This window comes from Jaculus jaculus, chromosome 8, assembly GCF_020740685.1.
Source record: "Jaculus jaculus isolate mJacJac1 chromosome 8, mJacJac1.mat.Y.cur, whole genome shotgun sequence".
Classification (NCBI taxonomy): domain Eukaryota; kingdom Metazoa; phylum Chordata; class Mammalia; order Rodentia; family Dipodidae; genus Jaculus; species Jaculus jaculus.
This window is the reverse complement of record NC_059109.1, coordinates 110782623-110800140: the sequence shown is the minus strand read 5'-3', so window position 1 is coordinate 110800140 and position 17518 is coordinate 110782623. Positions and strand designations below refer to the sequence as shown.

The 17518-nt window shown below is 51.1% G+C and overlaps 1 protein-coding gene across 4 annotated transcripts; it reads left to right on the top strand.

Moving 5' to 3' along the window:
• Nucleotides 1-5042: 5042 nt before the first annotated feature.
• On the top strand, nt 5043-16750 carry Dusp15 (dual specificity phosphatase 15). Of its 4 annotated transcripts, none has more exons than XM_045157473.1 (7): nt 5043-5096; nt 6457-6490; nt 8439-8521; nt 12267-12316; nt 13304-13378; nt 15044-15215; nt 16431-16750. In XM_045157473.1, exons 1-7 carry the CDS (start codon nt 5070-5072, stop codon nt 16719-16721), a joined length of 732 nt encoding a protein of 243 aa, XP_045013408.1. In that variant the 5' UTR covers nt 5043-5069; the 3' UTR covers nt 16722-16750. The 4 variants fall into 4 exon arrangements, with proteins under 4 accessions (XP_045013408.1, XP_045013410.1, XP_045013409.1 ...); XM_045157475.1 differs by having other exon boundaries at nt 5052-5153; XM_045157474.1 differs by lacking the exon at nt 5043-5096 and adding an exon at nt 5576-5587.
• The last annotated feature ends 768 nt before the right edge of the window (nt 16751-17518 follow it).

Sequence of the window (17518 nt, the reverse complement as noted above, 5' to 3'; positions counted from 1 at the left end):
AAATCTCATCTGAGATTCCCACACCTCTCTAAAGAGTTATTGGCAACTGGTGGTTGCTGAAGGCAGAAGATATTTTCTTCAGCCGTACAGCCACTGCTTAGTTGTCCATGCTTTGGTAAATAACCCCACCCACGCTCAAGCAAACAATCTTAATTAAACTCTAAAGGAGAAAATAAAGGAAGGGAAAGGGAAGGGGGAAGAGGAGGGAGGGAGAGAGGGACGAAGGGACAGAGGGAGGAAGCCAGAGTACCCAGGTTTGATTCCCCAATACCCATGTAAGCCAGATGCCCAGGGGAGCACATTCATCTGGTAAATAAATTTTTTAAAAGTTCAAAAAAAGCCGGGCTTGGTGGCGCACACCTTTAATCCCAGCACTTGGGAGGCAGAGGTAGGAGGATCGCCGTGAGTTCGAGGCTACCCTGAGACTACATAGTGAATTCCAGGTCAGCCTGGGCTACAGTGAGACCCTACCTCAAAAAAATCAAAAAACAAAAAACAAAAAAAAAAAAGAAAAGTTTAAAAAAAAACAAAGAGAATTTCAGGGTGAGACCTGCATTTCAACATTTTTATAGTATTGTTTTTGCAAAACAGTTCCTTCATGATTTACTTATGAAAAACTTGGCTTTGCAATAGCTAACCATGTCAAAGGTTGAACAGTGTCATAGCTATTAAAAGTATTCTACTGGGCTGGAGAGATGGCTTAGCGGTTAAGTGCTTGCCTGTGAAGCCTAAGGACCCCAGTTCGAGGCTCGGTTCCCCAGGTCCCACGTTCACCAGATGCACAAGGGGGCGCACGCATCTGGACTTTGTTTGCAGAGGCTGGAAGCCCTGGCGTGCCCATTCTCTCTCTCTCCCTCTATCTGTCTTTCTCTCTGTGTCTGTCGCTCTCAAATAAATAAAAAATTTAAAACTATAAAAAAAAACAAACTTGAACATTACTGAATTAAAACTGTTAAAATTAAATAAAATATAATTTAAAAAAAAAGTATTCTACTAACATCTTTTTCTTACCTTCAGGGCTTTTAACCTGACAGAATTCTCTCATATATAAATGACTTGATCATTCTCTCTAACTTCTAAATTAGGGCACAAAGCAATGTTGGAGTTAACCTTCAATGGATGATAAAGTAGACAGGGATGGATACTTGCTCACTTGCTTAGGTACACAGAATTGCCAACTCTAGGACTCAGCTACAGGACCTAATCTTAAGGATCCTTTATCAGCATTCTGCGAAAGAGACAGAGAGAGAAGTATTTGAGACAAGATTTCATGTAGCCCAACCTGGCCTGGCTCACAATGTATCTCATGCTGGACTTGAACTCCTGATCCTCCAGCTCCCACCTCACAAAAGATTGCAGGAATGCACTCACTCTGTTTATCAGCATTTCTTTATACCATCAGGTGCCGAGAAACTCAAGCCAACATTAATACTATTTTCTTTTTCCAAGGTAAGGTTTCACTCCAGGCTGACCTGAAATTCACTATCTAGTCTTAGAGTGGCCTGAAACTCATGGTGATCCTCCCACCTCTACCTCCCAAGTGCTGGGATTAAAGGTGTGTATTGCACACCTGGCTATTAATACATTGTGATGTAGTTTCCCACATATAAATTGGCGCCCAATTGAGTTGAATTGGTGAATAGCTACTTTCATTGCTGTGACATGGGCAGTGATTTTCAAGTTAGAGACCCTTAGAGTCCCTCCCCCACCCATCTATCTGCATATCAAGTGGACTACACTACCAAATAAATGCCCACCTGAGTGCCTCCCCTTCTTTCCAGCTTCTTGGTCCACTCCATCCCAGGGCACCACCATTTCCTGTCTATGCAGGTGCAGTCACCTACTTGCTTATTTCTCAAAAAGAGACGGTCAGTGAGGGGCCAAGAGCAGGCACTTTGACTGGAAAACAGATGGCATCATCTCCTAGTTAAAGTTTTCCAGTGCTTTTGTGTCACCCTAAGGAGAAGACAATGTGAAGCCAGAGATGGTCCTTGGGCATGGGGACCCCCAGTCTGCACGTCAGCCCATGTCTTCCCCAGTCCACCTCTTTCCCATGCCTCAGCTTCCTCGGGCCCAGCTGCAGCTGCTCTGCCCAGAGGCTGTGCCCTACCCACCGCCGGGCCTCTGCTGGGAGGCCTTTCTGTCAGGCCTGCAGTAGTGGGTCCTTCGCACATGCAGCTCTCAGCAAAAATGTCACCTGTTCAGAGAGCTTCTGGCTGCCCTCCCTGCTTTGCTTCCTTCATGACAGCTGTGACCTTTTGTCAATGCATGATCTGTCTGTGAGCATATTTCCTCTGCCTTCTCATCTAGATCTGAACTGCGTGGTGTGGTAATTCTAGCCACATGAGGCTACTAAACATTTGACACACAGCTTTCTGAGGTGTGATAGGTTCTCTAAATAGAAGCCACATGCCAGCTTTTGAAGACTTAATGCAATAAACTGGGCACAAAATACATTCACAATAATTTTTTAAAATACTGGCTATATGGGCTGGAGAGATGGCTTAGCGGTTAAGGTGTTTGCAAAGCCAAAGAATCCCTGTTCTACTCTCCAGGACCCACGTAAGCCAGATGTACAAGGGGGCGAGTGTGTCTGGAGTTTATTTGCAGCAGCTGGAGGCCCTGGCGCACCCATTCTCTCTCTCCTCCCCCCCCTCCCTCTTTCTCTCAAATAATTAAAATATATAAAAAATACTGGCTACATACTGAAATGATGTCTGCATATACTGGATTGATTTCAAATTACAAATATGGCATTTTGTACCTTCCGGATAATGCTTGGCCAGGGCTTCTTGAACTTTTTCCACTTGCAAACTCTTCCTCTCGTCCCTCCTTCTTTTCTTCCTCCTCCACTTCTTCCTCTTCCTCCTTTCTATGATGTGCTAGGGCTCAAACTCAGGACTTCGTGCATGCTAAGCAAGCAGTCTACCAGGTAAGCTGCAGCCCAGCTCCTTGTGACCTTTTCCATCCAGGAAAGTTTTACATGATCTTGGCCATATAGGTTTATTAAATAGGTGTGCAAACTGAAAATTTACTGATAATATCATAAGGAATTTTATTTTAAAGCAATTATTTGGTATACATAAAGTTTTATCATATATTAAAGACTAAAGCACATTTACAGACTAATTAAATGCTTTGTTTATTTTTACACAGAATTACATCTTGACTGAATATTTGTTACTGCAGAACATAGAGCATCTTCAACATTTTTCAGAGCTGATACTTTTATTTTATAAGCATTAGTACTGGGAATACCATGTCACATAAACTTATAATACAAAATGGCATAAGTATGTCTAGGGCCATTTCATAAACCTTTGGAAAGTCTGTCCTAAACTCAAGTCAAAATTCACACAATTTTTTTGAAACTCAAGTCAGTAACTCAAATAGCAATTTTAAAAAACAAACATTCTAACAATATAATCCAAAGATATACTAATTTGATGTGTGTTAAGGAATGGTGGTAGGAAAATACTAAAATCTGTTTTCTATAATTAAGCCATCATACTTCTGTAAGAGAGAAAACTTTGTATATAAAATAAAAACACTGCATTCATAACACACAATACTCTCAAATCTGAGCCACGTGGTTTTCAGGCAGTGTTCACTGGATTGCACGCACAGTGTGTTCAGAACCAAGGCTGTGTTGAGAGGTTCCAGAAACATTTCAGGCTTCTCATTTGAGTGTCAATTCATTTTTGGTCATTGCATGTTCAGAAACCTTTTACTGTTGACACTTTTTTTTTTTTTTTTACAACCCTTTCATATGACAATACAGCCCACAATTTGGAAGCTGGGTTTAGTTGGCTAGCAAGGAAGGTGGAGCCATCTCTACCTTTTTCCCATGACTGTGTCCCTAGGACCTACTGCTTAGTAAGTACTCGCTGAATAATCTCTTTATAAGAGCAGAGAGAGCTGAGGCAGGCCATCCCATGTACACTGAGCTTGAGGAAGGAGGAAACATGAAGAAAGATTTTTCTCTAGTCACACATTTAAATGGAGTCTGTGTCCTGTGTAGACAGGACACTCCCCCACAGTCAAATACTACGATTGACAGAGGGATAGAGATGATGGTTGGAGAAACAAATCTGGGTCAGTTGATTCAATTCTGTGGGAGGTGCCTAGACACAATTATTTTACTTGCTTGGTGCCAGTAGCTAGGAAGAGAAAGTTCACCTCCAGTCAGCTGGGGTGTGGTGGCCTATTCCTTTAATGCCAGCACTTGGGCCGTAGGAGGACCACTGTAAATTTGAGACCAGCCTGAGGCCACAGAGTGAATTCCGGGTCAGCCTGGGCTGGAGTGAGACCCTACCTTAAAAGAATAGAAAAAGTTCACCTCACCATCTTGTGACATACAGGTAGGAACAGATGGGGCCCCAAGGAGAATTTCTCAGATGGTTCAATAGCTCAAGAGAGGTGACCATGGCCTTGAACCTTGACATCCTGTTTTAGTTTTCTGACTGAGCGCCCCCCCATCCCCCCACACCCCCCGCCTGCCGTGACTGCAGCCTTGTTGCATCTCCTTCCCCCACACTTACCCATAGTTTCTTGGGGCCCCTAATAGTAGCAGTGCCTGGTTCCGAAAGAATTTACCCACATAAGAACCAGAGAGGCTGGAAGGAAGGAATGAAAGACTAGATGGGTGGGAGGGAGGAAGAGAGAGAGAATGAGATCAGTAAGGGAGTGGACGGTCGGATGGATGAATGGGAAGACAGGTAGAAGGAGGGAGGGAAAGAAGGAAGGGAAAGGAACAAAAAAGAATGACAGATGGAAGAGAGAATGGGAGGATGAGTGGAGGAGGGAAGGGGAGAAAGAAAAGAAGAGAAAGTGAGGGATGGATGGATGGATGGATGGGTGGGTGGGTGGGAGAATGGGAGGAAGGGTAGGAGAATGGAAGGAAGGAAGGAAGGAAGGAAGGAAGGAAGGAAGGAAAAAGGGAGGAAGGAAGGAAGGAAGGAAAGGAGGGAGGGAGGAAGGAAGGAAAGGAGGGAGGGAGGGAGGGAGAGAGGAAGGAAGGAAGGAAGGAAGGAAGGAAGGGAGGAAAGGAGGGAGGAAGAGAAAGGTGAATGGTTGGGAGACTCGTTGGAGGGAAGGTGAGTGGACGGGCGGATGACAAGAACGGATGACCAGGAGGGAGGGAGCGTGGATAGGTGAGTGGGAGAGAAGGCTGGCTGGTAGGGCGGCTGCATGGGTGCGTGGGAGGGCGGGCGATGGGAGGAAATTACCCTTTTATCTGGTTGCAAACAGAAACCCAAGAGCAGAGAGGAGAGAGAGAGCGCGCGCGAGCCTTTAGCCAAGTCCAGCCTTCATCACAGTTCCCTGGAGAAGCTGGGTGCTCTGCCCCCAAGGCCGTCCGGGCCCGGGGGAGGGGGGCTCCTCACGACAACCCCCCCTCCCTCCCCGGGGGCCGCGCCTGACAGTGCCAGGGTGGGGGGAGCGCCCCGCCCCCCACGCCCGGCGGCGGCGACCCACGCGACAGCAACAAGCTGCCGTTGTCCCGCGGGCCGTGGGCCCCGCACACTGGGGCTTTGTCCGGCCCCCCGCCACGACCCACGGGGGAGGGGGGCCCCACATGACCGACGGGGTGGGAGGAGCCTGCGGCGGCGGCGGTGGCGGTGGCGGCGGCGGCGGCGGCGGCGGCTCCAGCAGTTCCCTCCCGGGCCCGGGGTCGGCGGGCGGTGGCGGCGGCTGGACACGGCTGGACAGGGCCGCGGACGCCAGGCCCCCGGGTCCCCGCCAGGCTGCAGGCGCCGGGCCTGGGCCAGCAAGGCAGCTGTGACCCGAGCGGTTTGCGGGCAGCGAGCTGGGGGTGCGCCCGGCCCCCCGGGCCCGGGACCATGGGGAATGGCATGACCAAGGTAGGGGGACCGCCGCTGGCCGCCCCTGCCCGGGCTAGGTCGCTCTGCCCGCCGCTGACCTTCTGGTCCCTCTCTGAGCGCTGGGAGTCCACATCTCCACCTCGCTGCGCCCCGTCTTTCGCTCTTTGCCTCTGCCTGGGTCTGTCGGTCCCGACTCTCTTGCTGTATCTTTCGCTGATCTCTCCGCCGCCCCCCCCCCGCCGCCCTCCCATCGTGTGTGGGTCCCTCCATCCCTACCCTCTGCCTTCTGCATGGCCCTCTCTCCACCTGTGCCAGCCTCAGCCCCTCCCTCCCGGCCCACTCCTTCGGGTTCCTCCCTCCTCTCCCCCTCCCCAGGACGTTCTGTCCCTCCCTCCTCTTCCCCCTCACCTATCCCCAGGCTGGCCTCCCCGGATCCGTTCTGTGGTTATACTAGATTGCCTGCTCTCCCGCCCTTGCCAGAGCCCCAGACCCCCATGGGCACCCAGGCCTGTCAGAGGGAGATCACTTTGTGAGGTCCCTTCACTGGCAGAGGAGGCCTGTGTGGCTCCCTCACTTAGCAGGGGTGGGAAAGGGGACAGGTCACCCCCTCTGACGCCTGCTGTCTCTCCTCTAGGTACTTCCCGGACTCTACCTCGGAAACTTCATTGGTGAGCACTGCCTACTTTGTCCCAAAGCCATGGCACTCTGCCTGTGCCAGGCCTGGGTCCACTGTTCATGATTGGAACCACACTTCAGAGGCTCTCTGGAATGGGGTCTGGGCAGGGAGGCCACCAGGCTGGGAGACAGAAAGGATCATAGAGGCTTAATAAGGAGGATGCCTGGTCATGAGGGTCCCAGAATGCAAGGGGCAGGGAGAGAGAGAGAGAGAAGAGGAAAGAGAGAGAGTATGAATCAGGGGTCAATGCTGACATCCTCCTAGCATCCAGCCTTACTCCCATGTCCCACTGATGGGTCAAAGGGCAGTGCCAAGGGCTCAGAGTCTGAGCCTCAGCCACCTGCAGTGTACAAGGTCTACCAGACCGCTAAGGGCTCTTCCCGTAGATCTTCTGGTTGAGGTTTGCTTGAGGGTGTATTTTCCAAGTGGGGAGCTAAGAACTTCCCCCGTGACCTTCTCTGAGGAGCTGGACCCTCCTGTAAGCTGAGTCCCGGGAAGAGCCCTTGCCAGCCTGGTGCCAGGGAGAGGCAGGCCTGTAAGCAAGCCTCTTACCCATCCTGTGAATACCATTTCCCCTGCCCCTCCCCCCCCCAGCCTTCAGGCTGTCAGTAAGGAATCTAGACCTGAACACAGACCTTTGACTTTGTGGTGGAAAATGTGCTGAGACAGGTTGGCCCAAGGCAGAAAAGTCAGGGAGGACTCAAGTGCCCTCCTCCACGAGCTTTGGCCCCTTTCTTCCCAGGAGCTCCATCTGAGAGGTTTTTGGCTAAGTTAGACTTGAGGCCACTTCGGATGTGTAGGTTCCACGTGGACAGGAGCTGTGAGGTGGATCCCAGATTCTCAATGCCAGCCAAAGCCTGCACATCATGAGCAATGAGGAATGTTTATTAATGAAGTCTATGTATGGACATAAGAGAAACTACATGTTATGATTATTTGTCCTTGCCGGGCGTGGTGGCACACACCTTTAATCTCAGCACTTGGGAGGCAGAGGTAGGAGGATCACCGTGAGTTCAAAGCCACCCTGAGACTACATAGTAAATTCCAGGTCAGCCTGGGCTAGAGTGAGACCCTACCTCAAAAAAACAACAAAAACAAACAAAAAAAGAAAATTAGAGAGAGAGACCCAGGTGTGGTGGTACACACCTTTAATCCCAGCACTCAGGAGGCAGAGGTAGGAGAATCACTATGAGTTCAAAGCCACCTTGAGCGTGCATAGTGAATTTCAGGTCAGCCTGGGCTAAAGTGATGCCCTATCTCAAAAAAAAAAAAAAAAAAACAAGCAAACAAACAAAGTCTGTCCACTGAAATCCAATCCCTAAAGATGGCTTCTGATGACAGCCCTGGGTCCTTTGAAATTTATCATCAATACAGACAGAATGTTTGAAACAAAATGGAAACCCACTCTGCACACTGGTCCACAAGTTGGGCTTCCTACTTCAGGTAATAGAGTGTGCACAGCCTGGCACATCAGCATGTAGCGTTCATATGAATTGCTGCACAGGCTTCCAGAGCTTGGGTAGACTGTTGTTTTTTCATCCAGTCCCTGGTTGGTGGACGTTGGGTTATTCCAAACGTTTAGCTATTTCAGACATAAGCAGAGCTGAAGAGAAGAGTAGTCTCCGCAGGCGGCTTTCTGTGAGCAAGGCGCTCTGGACACAGATTCCTAGAAGTCGAATAGCCGGGTCAAAGGATGTGTTGGGGAAGGGTGTTTGGGACGGAAAGAACAGGATGAGCAAGGCTGAGGCACGCCGGCCTGTGTCTGGTGCGTGCCTTGGAGGTGAGACGGAAGAAGCCTCAGGGTGTCGTGCCCAGAGCAGGAGGTGGGCACGTAGCCAGTGGAGGGTGGGAGGAAGGGCGCGGGCTTTCAGTGCACTTGGCCATCGGGAACAAATAAGTCGCACCTGCCAGCTTGGCTCAAGCATCCGGTTTCTTTTCAGATGCCAAAGACCCAGACCAGCTGGGCAGGAATAAGATCACTCACATCATCTCCATCCATGAGTCCCCCCAACCTTTGCTACAGGTATGCCAGGCCCCCGTGCCAGTTCTGGTAAGGTGGGAGGGCGGGCCTCAGTCCATGGCATCTACTTGTCAATAACCTACTACATGCTACTTGCAGGGCTGTCCTTTTTCCCCCTCAGCACTGAGGATGGAACCCAGGGCTTCCCACATGCTAGGTAAATGCTGCACCACTGAGCCACACTCCCAGCCCTGGAGCTGCTGCCTCACCTCCTGCTGACTCATCTGGCCTCACCCTTGGATGACTTTACATTATCATTTCTATTTGGCAACTGAGGTCCAGAAAGATAAATGAACTCACTTCCAAGCTCACACATCAAAGAAACTGTCCAGCTGGGGTTTGAACACAGGCTCTCTGACCCCAGAGGACTCACACCAAACCACAAAGTCCCTTCACATGGGCATCACATTGCCCACTAGCTGAATGATTCCAAGCAGATGATTTCAGCCTTGTGTCTTGCTATGACCGGGCTGTGAGTTTACCTCTCTGGGCCTTGATCCCTTGGCCCCAGTTGCCCCTAGAGGACTGGCTGATGTAAGGATGCAAAAGGCCTATAGGATGGTTAAGCTGCCTGTGCACTCTGGAAGGCAAGGACCCCACTGGAGGGTTGGTGCTGCTATCATGGACTGCTGGGCAAGGGGATGAAGTTGTTAGGACCCTGAGGAGGAAAGTAGGACACTCAGAACACTGATGCTAGAGTCAGGAGACCACTTACTATATTCTCTCTGCGACCTTGTGCACTGGACATCTGAACCTAAGTCACTCCATCTAGTCAGTGGAAACTCTATAGTTACCTCGCCGAAGTGCTTTGAGCCACATACTTTACACATTGAAACGGATATGATAGCAAAGTTAAAGATGCTGTTATCCCGGGACCAGGGAGATGGCTCGGCTGTTAGAGGCACTTGCTTGCAGCGCCTGTCAGCCCAGGTTCAATTCCCCGGTACTCACATAAAGCTAGATGCAAAAAGCGGCACATGTGTCTGGCGTTCACTTGCAGCAGCAAGAGGCTCTAGCATGTACATTTTCTCTCTCCTCTCCTCCAAATAAATTTTTTTAATTAATTTATTTATTTATTTGACAGCAACAGACAGAGAGAGAAAGAGGGAAAGAGAGAGAGAGAGAATGGGCGTGCCAGGGCTTCCAGCCACTGCAAACGAACTCCAGACGCATGCGCCCCCTCGTGCATCTGGCTAACATGGGTTCTGGGGAATCGAGCCTCGAACCGGGGTCCTTAGGCTTCACAGGCAAGCGCTTAACCGCTAAGACATCTCTCCAGCCCCCAAATAAATTTTTAAAAAAATTTAAAGATGTTCTTACTGGCCTGGTATGGTGGCTTATGGCTTTAATCCCAGCACTCAGGAGGCAGAGGTAGGAGGATCACTGTGAGTTTGAGGCCACCCTGAGACTACATAGCCCAATTCCAGGTCAACCTGGGCTAGAGGGAGTCCCTTCATGGAAACAATTAAATTAAAATTTTAAAAGATGTTCTCGCTAGAGAGATGGCTTAGCGGTTAAGGTGCTTGCCTGCGAAGCCTAAGGACACAGGTTCAATTCCCCAGTACCCATGTAAGCCAGATGCACAAGGTGGTGCATGTGTCTAGAGCTCATTTTCAGTGGCTAGAGGCCTGGCACATCTGTTCTCTCTCCCTGTACCTGTCTCTTTCTCTATCTCTCTCTCAACTAAATAAATTTAAAACAAACAAAAAAGATGTTCTCATCCCATAAAAAGAGCCCTTACTGTCATCTGTTATAGTCCATGGCATCCTCTGAAGAGTGAGAAAAGCTCTGGAGATTGAGGTCTAGACCAAGCTGTGCCAAAGACTAGCTTTGTGACCTTGGGCCCTTCTCTGCCCCCCCCCACCAATCAAATTTGATAGTCTCTAAGGGCAACTGGCAATAATCTATAGCTTTCAATGTCAAAGAAGAAATTTCCAGGCCAGTGGAGTCTGATTTCATGTTATAGGACAGCGTTGTTTTGGAGTATTGGAGTACACAGTCCAAAGAGATGGCATGGGCAGGCTTTGCAAGTTGTTCGTGTGTGGACTAAGGAACGGGTTTACAGAATGAACACAGGCACTGAGCCTCCTCACCAGCATCCCTCCCTCCCAGCAGGGAACTCAGCAGGCAAGGTTTGATAAGGTCAGGCCAACCCAAGGCCAAATGCTTTGCAAAGTGAAACTGCAAACCTTGCAAAAGTCGTGGGATTTCATGACCTTGGGAATGTGCGTTAGACAGGGGAACAAACTTCATGCAGAGCCCTGTACTCAAGAGAACCTGCCCTGTGTTCCCTCAGGCGTAGCCAGGGGTGGACCGTTTAAAGTAGCAAAGTCTCAAGGGAAATCCTTGGGGATGGCAATAAGGTCCTTGGGACACAGGCAAAAATAATCTCCACATCATTGTGTGCCTAAAGCAGGAAGCACAGGCTATTAGAGCAAGTGTACTGGAAAAAATAGTTTATTTCTTGATTAGTATTCTACTATTTGGTAATGGTTTTCTAGCATAATTTTTTTTTAAATTTTATTTTGGGGGGGAATTGCAAGGTTGGGTTTTACTCTAGCCCAGGCTGACCTGGAATTCACTATGGAGTCTCAGGGTGGCCTTGAACTCACAGAGATCCTCCTACCTCTGCCTCCTGAGTGCTGAAATTAAAGGCATGCACCACCACGCCTGGCTTTTTATAATTCTTTTTTAAAAATATTTTATTTGTATTTATTTATTTGAGAAAGACAGACAGAGAGATGGAGAAGGGGAAAGAGAGAGAGATAATGCACCATCTTGTGCATCGGGTTTACATGGGTCCTCAGGAATCGAACATGGGTCCTTTGGTTGTGCAGATAAGTGCTTTAACCGCTAGTCATCTCTCCAGCCCCTCATAATTCTTGAAATGTAACCTTTTCTTTTCTTGGGTTTTTGTTGTTGTTGTTGTTGTTTTTTCAAGGTAGGGTCACTCTCACCCGGGCTGAGGAATTCACTATGTAGTCTCAGGGTGACCTCAAACTCAAAACAATCTTCCTACCTCTGCCTCCGGAGTGTTGGGATTAAAGTTATGTGACACCTCACCTGGCTTGTTTGGTTGTTTTGAAACAGGATATTACCATGTAGCCAAGGCTACCCTCTTAACTCATGCTCCTTCTGCCTCAGCCTTCCTAGTGCTAGGGTTGCAAGTAGGCACCATCATGACTGGGCAGTCTTTTCATAGGTTTTACTTCTTAATGAGAGATCCAAATGTGCTCTGCCCTTTTTTATTGTGTGATTTTGGATCCCTGTTTGAAGGTCGGTCACTTTAAGAATCCCTTTCCATGCCAGATGTGGTGGCTCATGTACCTCTAATCTCAGTACTTAGAAGGCTGAACTAGGAGAATTGCTGTGAGTTTGAGGCTAATCTGAGCTAGAGTGAGACCCTGCCTCAAAAAAGCCAAAAAAAAAAAAAAAAAAAAACCAAAGAAAAAAAATAAGATGGAAGAGGAAGAGAAGGAGAAGCCTTTCCCCAGCTATTAGATGGAAGGCTCCTGAGTTCTCTGAGTTCTTTCTATCCAGTCCTCAGTCCCAGGTCACCTGTGGGTCAGGACATCACTCAAAAAGCTCTGGGATCACAGGAGGCCCATAGAGAGTGTCTGATTTCTTGGGATGGAGAGGCAACAATGGCCCAGAAAAGGCAGGAATGGTGTGGGACATGGGCAGCTCGGGTGGGGGGACAGGGTTTTCATGCCAGGCCCCACCATCTGAGTGTATTTTGTCCCTGCAGGACATCACCTATCTTCGTATCCCAGTGGCGGACACTCCAGAGGTACCCATGTAAGTTCCCCGAGGAACAGCTGGACGCACCAGTGCCTCCTAAGGGAGAGGGATGAGCTGAGGGAGGACAGAGTGTGCTCTGGCAGACAGCTATCACAGATCACCCCCCACCCCCAGCATCCTCAGCTATACAATGGAGAAAGTGCCCTGTCTCTTTGGACTGACCAGATGCAGCAGCCAGGAGTTGCTGTGTGACCTTGGACAAGTCACTTCTCCTATCTGGTCCTCAGCCATATAAAAACCGGGAAGTGATCAGAGTCCAGGAGGTTTGCAAAGACCAAATGACAGTCTAGGCTAGGGATAAATGTATTGTGGAGACTCAGAAAAACAGGCTTTTTAGTTTAGGCTGTCAATCAACATCAGTGCCTCTAGCTTGGGATGGACCCACACTAACTCCTGCCCTTGCGGGACTTTCTTTTTAATATTTTTAAATTTTTATTTATTTATTTGAGAGAGAAAGAGGGACACAGAGAATGGGCACACCAGGACATCCAGCCACTGCAAACAAACAATGCATGCGCCACCTTGTGCATCTGGTTTATGTGGGTCCTGGGGGATCAATCCTGGTTCCTTTGGCTTTGCAGGCAAGCACCTTTTAACCGCTAAGCCATCTCTCCAGCCTCCTTATGGGATTCTTCTCCCAGCCCATTGCTGACCATTGTTTCAGATGCTCAGAACCCAAAGGAGTGGAACCCTCAGTCTCCCCACATCCATTTCTTTATAAGGCCAGAGTACACCTACTTTGGCAACAGGCTCCTCAGGACCCACTAGAGAGGAGCCTGCCTAGATGGTGGGGTGGCCTCTTTCCCATTGCCACAGTCACCTCCGCTTCCTTCTATAGTAATAACTCTATGTACTGTACTACACACGCTGGCTGAGCTGAGGACCCCAGGGCTCACTGTCCCTTTGCTATCTACAAGTGGGGAAGGGATGAGTTCTAAGAGACCTGACCCTCAGCACTACCTACTCTATCACTCTCTTTTCTAGCAAAAAGCACTTCAAAGAATGTATTAATTTCATCCACTGTTGCCGCCTCAACGGGGGAAACTGCCTGGTGCACTGGTGAGTGCTGCAAAGACATCTTCCCCTCATGTCCATCCCCTACAGCCTGCCGTACTGACATTCCAACACCCAAAGGCTCATGCCAGAGCTCCGCGCATGGCTGGCCCTAGCTCAGCAGCTGTGCTCCCCAAGATTCAGTTTCCTCATCTGTGAAATGGAGGCATGAATGTTGTACCGACAGGGTTGAGGGAGATAAGCGAGGTCACATGGGTTACTCATTTGTATGCTCCCCCCCACCTTTGAAATGAGGGTACAGGACACCGAGGAACACTGATCTAGGACATGGGACCTCTGAGTTCCCTCAGGTGTCCCTGGCCCCCATGGCTGGTGTACATTCACTTCCATAACTTCTCACCAACACTCACCCTATGCCCGGTTCAGGCTAGAGCCAAGGGGCCAATTCTCTTAAGTCCTACCCCACCCTACTCAGCCACCCTCCCCTCCTTCAGAGCCACAGCCTGCCTTCCCCTGCATGGTCTTTGTAACCCTGCTGGGAACTCCTTTTTTTTTTCTTTCTAGTTGTGCTGGGACTCAAACTTAATCACATATATGCTAAGCAAGCAAGCACTCCAAGACTGAGCTATGACCCCAGCCCTAGAACATTTCGACTTTAACCCTTACCTGTCACCCAAGATTTATCTCAGAGGCTGGGAAGATAGCTCAGCAATTAAAGGTGCTTGCTTGCAAAGCCTGTTGGCCTGGATTCAATTCCCAAGCCAGATTCAAGCACCTGGCCCTCATTTGAAGAGGTCTTGGCATACCCATGAGCAGACACACACACACACACACACACACACACACACACACACACACACACAAATTTAAAAAATAAAATAAAAATTTAAAAAGGAAAAAGTTAAAAAGACCATCATGATGTCACTTCCTAGGGAAGTGAGTGGGATTCTCCCCACTCCTCTGCTGAGAGTAATATCGCTTCCTATGCAGCTCTCTTAGCCCCAGACTCACCTGAACTTGCCTCTCTGGTTGGTGGGTGAACCAGCAGAGACCCTGGGTTTTGTTCCCCACTGTAGTAGACCGCCGCAGGTCACTGAGATGAACTTCCAAACCAGACACAGTCATGGAGGAAGGGATATTTATTGAAGCTTATGGATCTAGGAGAAGTTCCATAATGGCAGAAGCAGCTGGCCCACTCTCACAGATCTGAGCAGAGAGAGAAAAGCCACAAGCCACCACCAGCACCACAAGCAAGCACACTTCTGAGACTCCAGGCAGAGCTCAGGCACTTTGCATTTCTTTAGGCTGGAGTTCCACATCCACCCCCACACCTTAGGGCTGGACCCTATCTGTCCAGTGACACCTACTCCAGCCAGGTAGCTGCAGATCTATATTACAAACTTTAATAAAATCCTGAATATATTGGGGGCCATTCATTCAAACTACCACAGAACCCACTGTATCCCAGTATCCAAGCCAGAAGAAAAGGATCAGGAAAATTTGTTGAATGAATGAATGAATGATGTTTCTTTTAGCCAGGCCCTTGATATGGGAGAGAGAATGCCAGGCAGAAATGAGCTGCAGATCCTGGCAGGCTCTCTGTGGTTGAATCCCAGGAGGCAAGGGGGAGGGAGCTCATGCCGGGCAGAATTCCTTGGGAGGACAGAGGGAACTGGACCTGGCCTGAAGCCTGGGACTTTGGGGACCCAGCTTTGCAGGCATCTCCCGCAGCACCACCATCGTGACAGCCTATGTGATGACGGTGACCGGGCTGGGCTGGCGGGAAGTACTTGAAGCCATCAAGGCCACCAGGCCCATCGCTAACCCCAACCCAGGCTTTAGGCAGCAGCTTGAAGAGTTTGGCTGGGGAAACTCCCGCAAGGTAGGGCTGGGATGGGGCTCAGGAGAGCTATGCTCCTGGTTGAACTGAGCACCCCGTGGGAAAGAAGGAAGCTGGAGAGGCTTCTGGGGTCTCAAGACTGAGGGTCTTGAGCTAACCCACTTCCAGCTGTTTATTTCCCCTCTGTCTCTCCTTCCTTTCCTCCCTTCCTTTCTCTTCCACTTCCTCTCCTCTGCGTAACCCCAGGCTGGCCACAGACTCAACAGTCCTCCAGCCTCAGCCTCCCAAGTGCTAACACTGCAGGCACAGACCACCACTGCCTGGCTTAGTTTGTGTGTGCATGTGTAGGTGTGGGTGCACATGCATGTAGACATGTGTTAAGGAAGGTATTGCTCTTCGGGAATGCCCTCCACCTTTATTGAGATAGGCTCCTTCACTGACCTAGAGTGTACCAATTAGGCTACACTAGCTGGCCAGCAAGCTCCGGGGGTCCTCCTGTCTCTGCCTCCCTGGCTCTAGGATTGCAGGCTCATGGGCCACCACCACCAGGGGCATTTACGTGGGCTCTGGGGGTTGAATTTAGGTCCCCATACTTTCACAAGTGCCTTAACCATAGAGCTATCTCCCTAGCCCTTCCCCACACACTTTAAACTTGGAATTTGGATTCCTTTAGACCAAAGTGTGGCCTTGCCATTTGACCAAGTATCCCCAGCAAGAGACACTTGAGGGTTTGGCCCCCGTTGAAGAGGACTGTCGTTGTCCTACAACACCCAGAAATATCAGGACTAAAGCCCCTGTAGGAATTAAGCGGTGAAAAGAGAGGGTGGGGGGGGGGGCTGCTAGAAGGCTCTCAGCAGATGCCAGGAAGGAACGTCCCTAGAGACTGATCTGCAGGGCCAGGGACCGAGGAGGAGGAGGAGGCCTTGGGTGTGTGGAGTTATTGATTCCGGGGGTGGGGGGAGGAGATCGAGGTGCGAGGGAGAAGGATAAATGCCATCCCTGAGCAGGTAAGTCTGGAAAACGGAGTGTCGAAGAACCGGGTAAGTGGGGTTCATGGAGAAGATAGGAGCTCAGAGGGGGAGGAGGCCCCGTGCAGGTTGGACAGCCCGAGAAGGGAGGCTAGAGGATGCTTGGGGCGATCCGGGGGCGGGCATAGGCAGAAGGTGAGGGTGATGGGGGTGTCGGGTTGGCGCCGGGTGGAGTCTGGGGGAGCAGGGAGGACAGGCCTTGACCCGGGTCCCACGCACGCCCACCCAGCTTCGCCGGCAGCTGGAGGAGCGCTTCGGGGAGAGCCCGTTCCGCGACGAGGAGGACCTGCGCGCGCTGCTGCCGCTGTGCAAGCGCTGCCGCCAGGGCTCGGCCACCTCGGCGACCTCGGCGGCGTCGTCGTCGTCGCAGCCGCCGCGCGTGGCCGCCTCGGAGGGGACCCTGCAGCGCCTGGTGCCGCGCGCGTCCCGGGACGCCCACCGGCCGCTGCCGCTGCTGGCGCGGGTCAAGCAGACTTTCTCCTGCCTCCCGCGCTGCCTGTCCCGCAAGGGCGGCAAGTGAGCGCCGCGCCCCCGCCGTGCCTCTGCGCTTCCCCCCCGCCCCCGGCGCGCGCGCGCGCCCCTTCGCGGGGGTCCCCTCCCTCCCCGAGACCCAGGACACGCCCCCCTCCCGGGGCGGGGGGTGAGGGGAGGGCTCTCCGGGAGCCCGCGGCGGCCTCTCCCCGGCTCCTCCGGTGTCCACCCTGCTTGTCTGCGTCCACTGTGTGTTCCCTCTGTGCGTCTGTGTCCGGGCCGGCCGGCTTGCAGCCACCTGGTGCCTTAGTCCTTGGGCCGGGGGAAGGGACCCGGGCCGCCCCCCTAAGTGTCCAGCAGCGGGGAGGTGCGGGTGGGGGAGGGCCTGGAGGATATTAAAGTGACCCAGAAGCTGCCTGCCTGTGTGCACCGCTGTCATTCCGCAGAGCCCAGCCTCCCTCCCTTCCCCCAACCCCAGCCTTCCAGGGACAGGGAGGGCACCATCGTCCAGGAGTCCACGGGCTCTCCGTGCTCCACCCTGGGACCGTGCGCATCCGTTGACACCCCATCTCTTTCCTGAACCTCCTGACAGCGTCTCTGAACCCTTCTGTCGTTTCTCCAGTCTTTTTCCCTCTGTACACAGACTGGCTAGTGAGAGACCCAATGGTGGCTCCCTCTCACACCTGACCTTTGACTTCCGGAGAGCACACCTCAAGATCGGGGAGGTCATGCACTTGAAGGCCCAGCCATGGCTACTGGTTAAAGAAGCAAGTGACTCCATGGATGAGTGGGGCGGGGGGGGTGGGGAAGGATCATCAGAGCCAGTGACCTGAGGTTGAGCCATCT

What these genes read in the sequence shown, in the direction of transcription:
- Dusp15 (XM_045157473.1), top strand. Translation starts at nt 5,070, where the DNA reads ATGGTTGGGAGACTCGTTGGAGGGAAG. An exon ending in CCCCCCAACCTTTGCTACAG is followed by an intron (nt 8,522 to 12,266) that starts GTATGCCAGGCC and finishes TTGTCCCTGCAG; the next exon opens with GACATCACCTATCTTCGTAT. An exon ending in GACACTCCAGAGGTACCCAT is followed by an intron (nt 12,317 to 13,303) that starts GTAAGTTCCCCG and finishes TCTCTTTTCTAG; the next exon opens with CAAAAAGCACTTCAAAGAAT.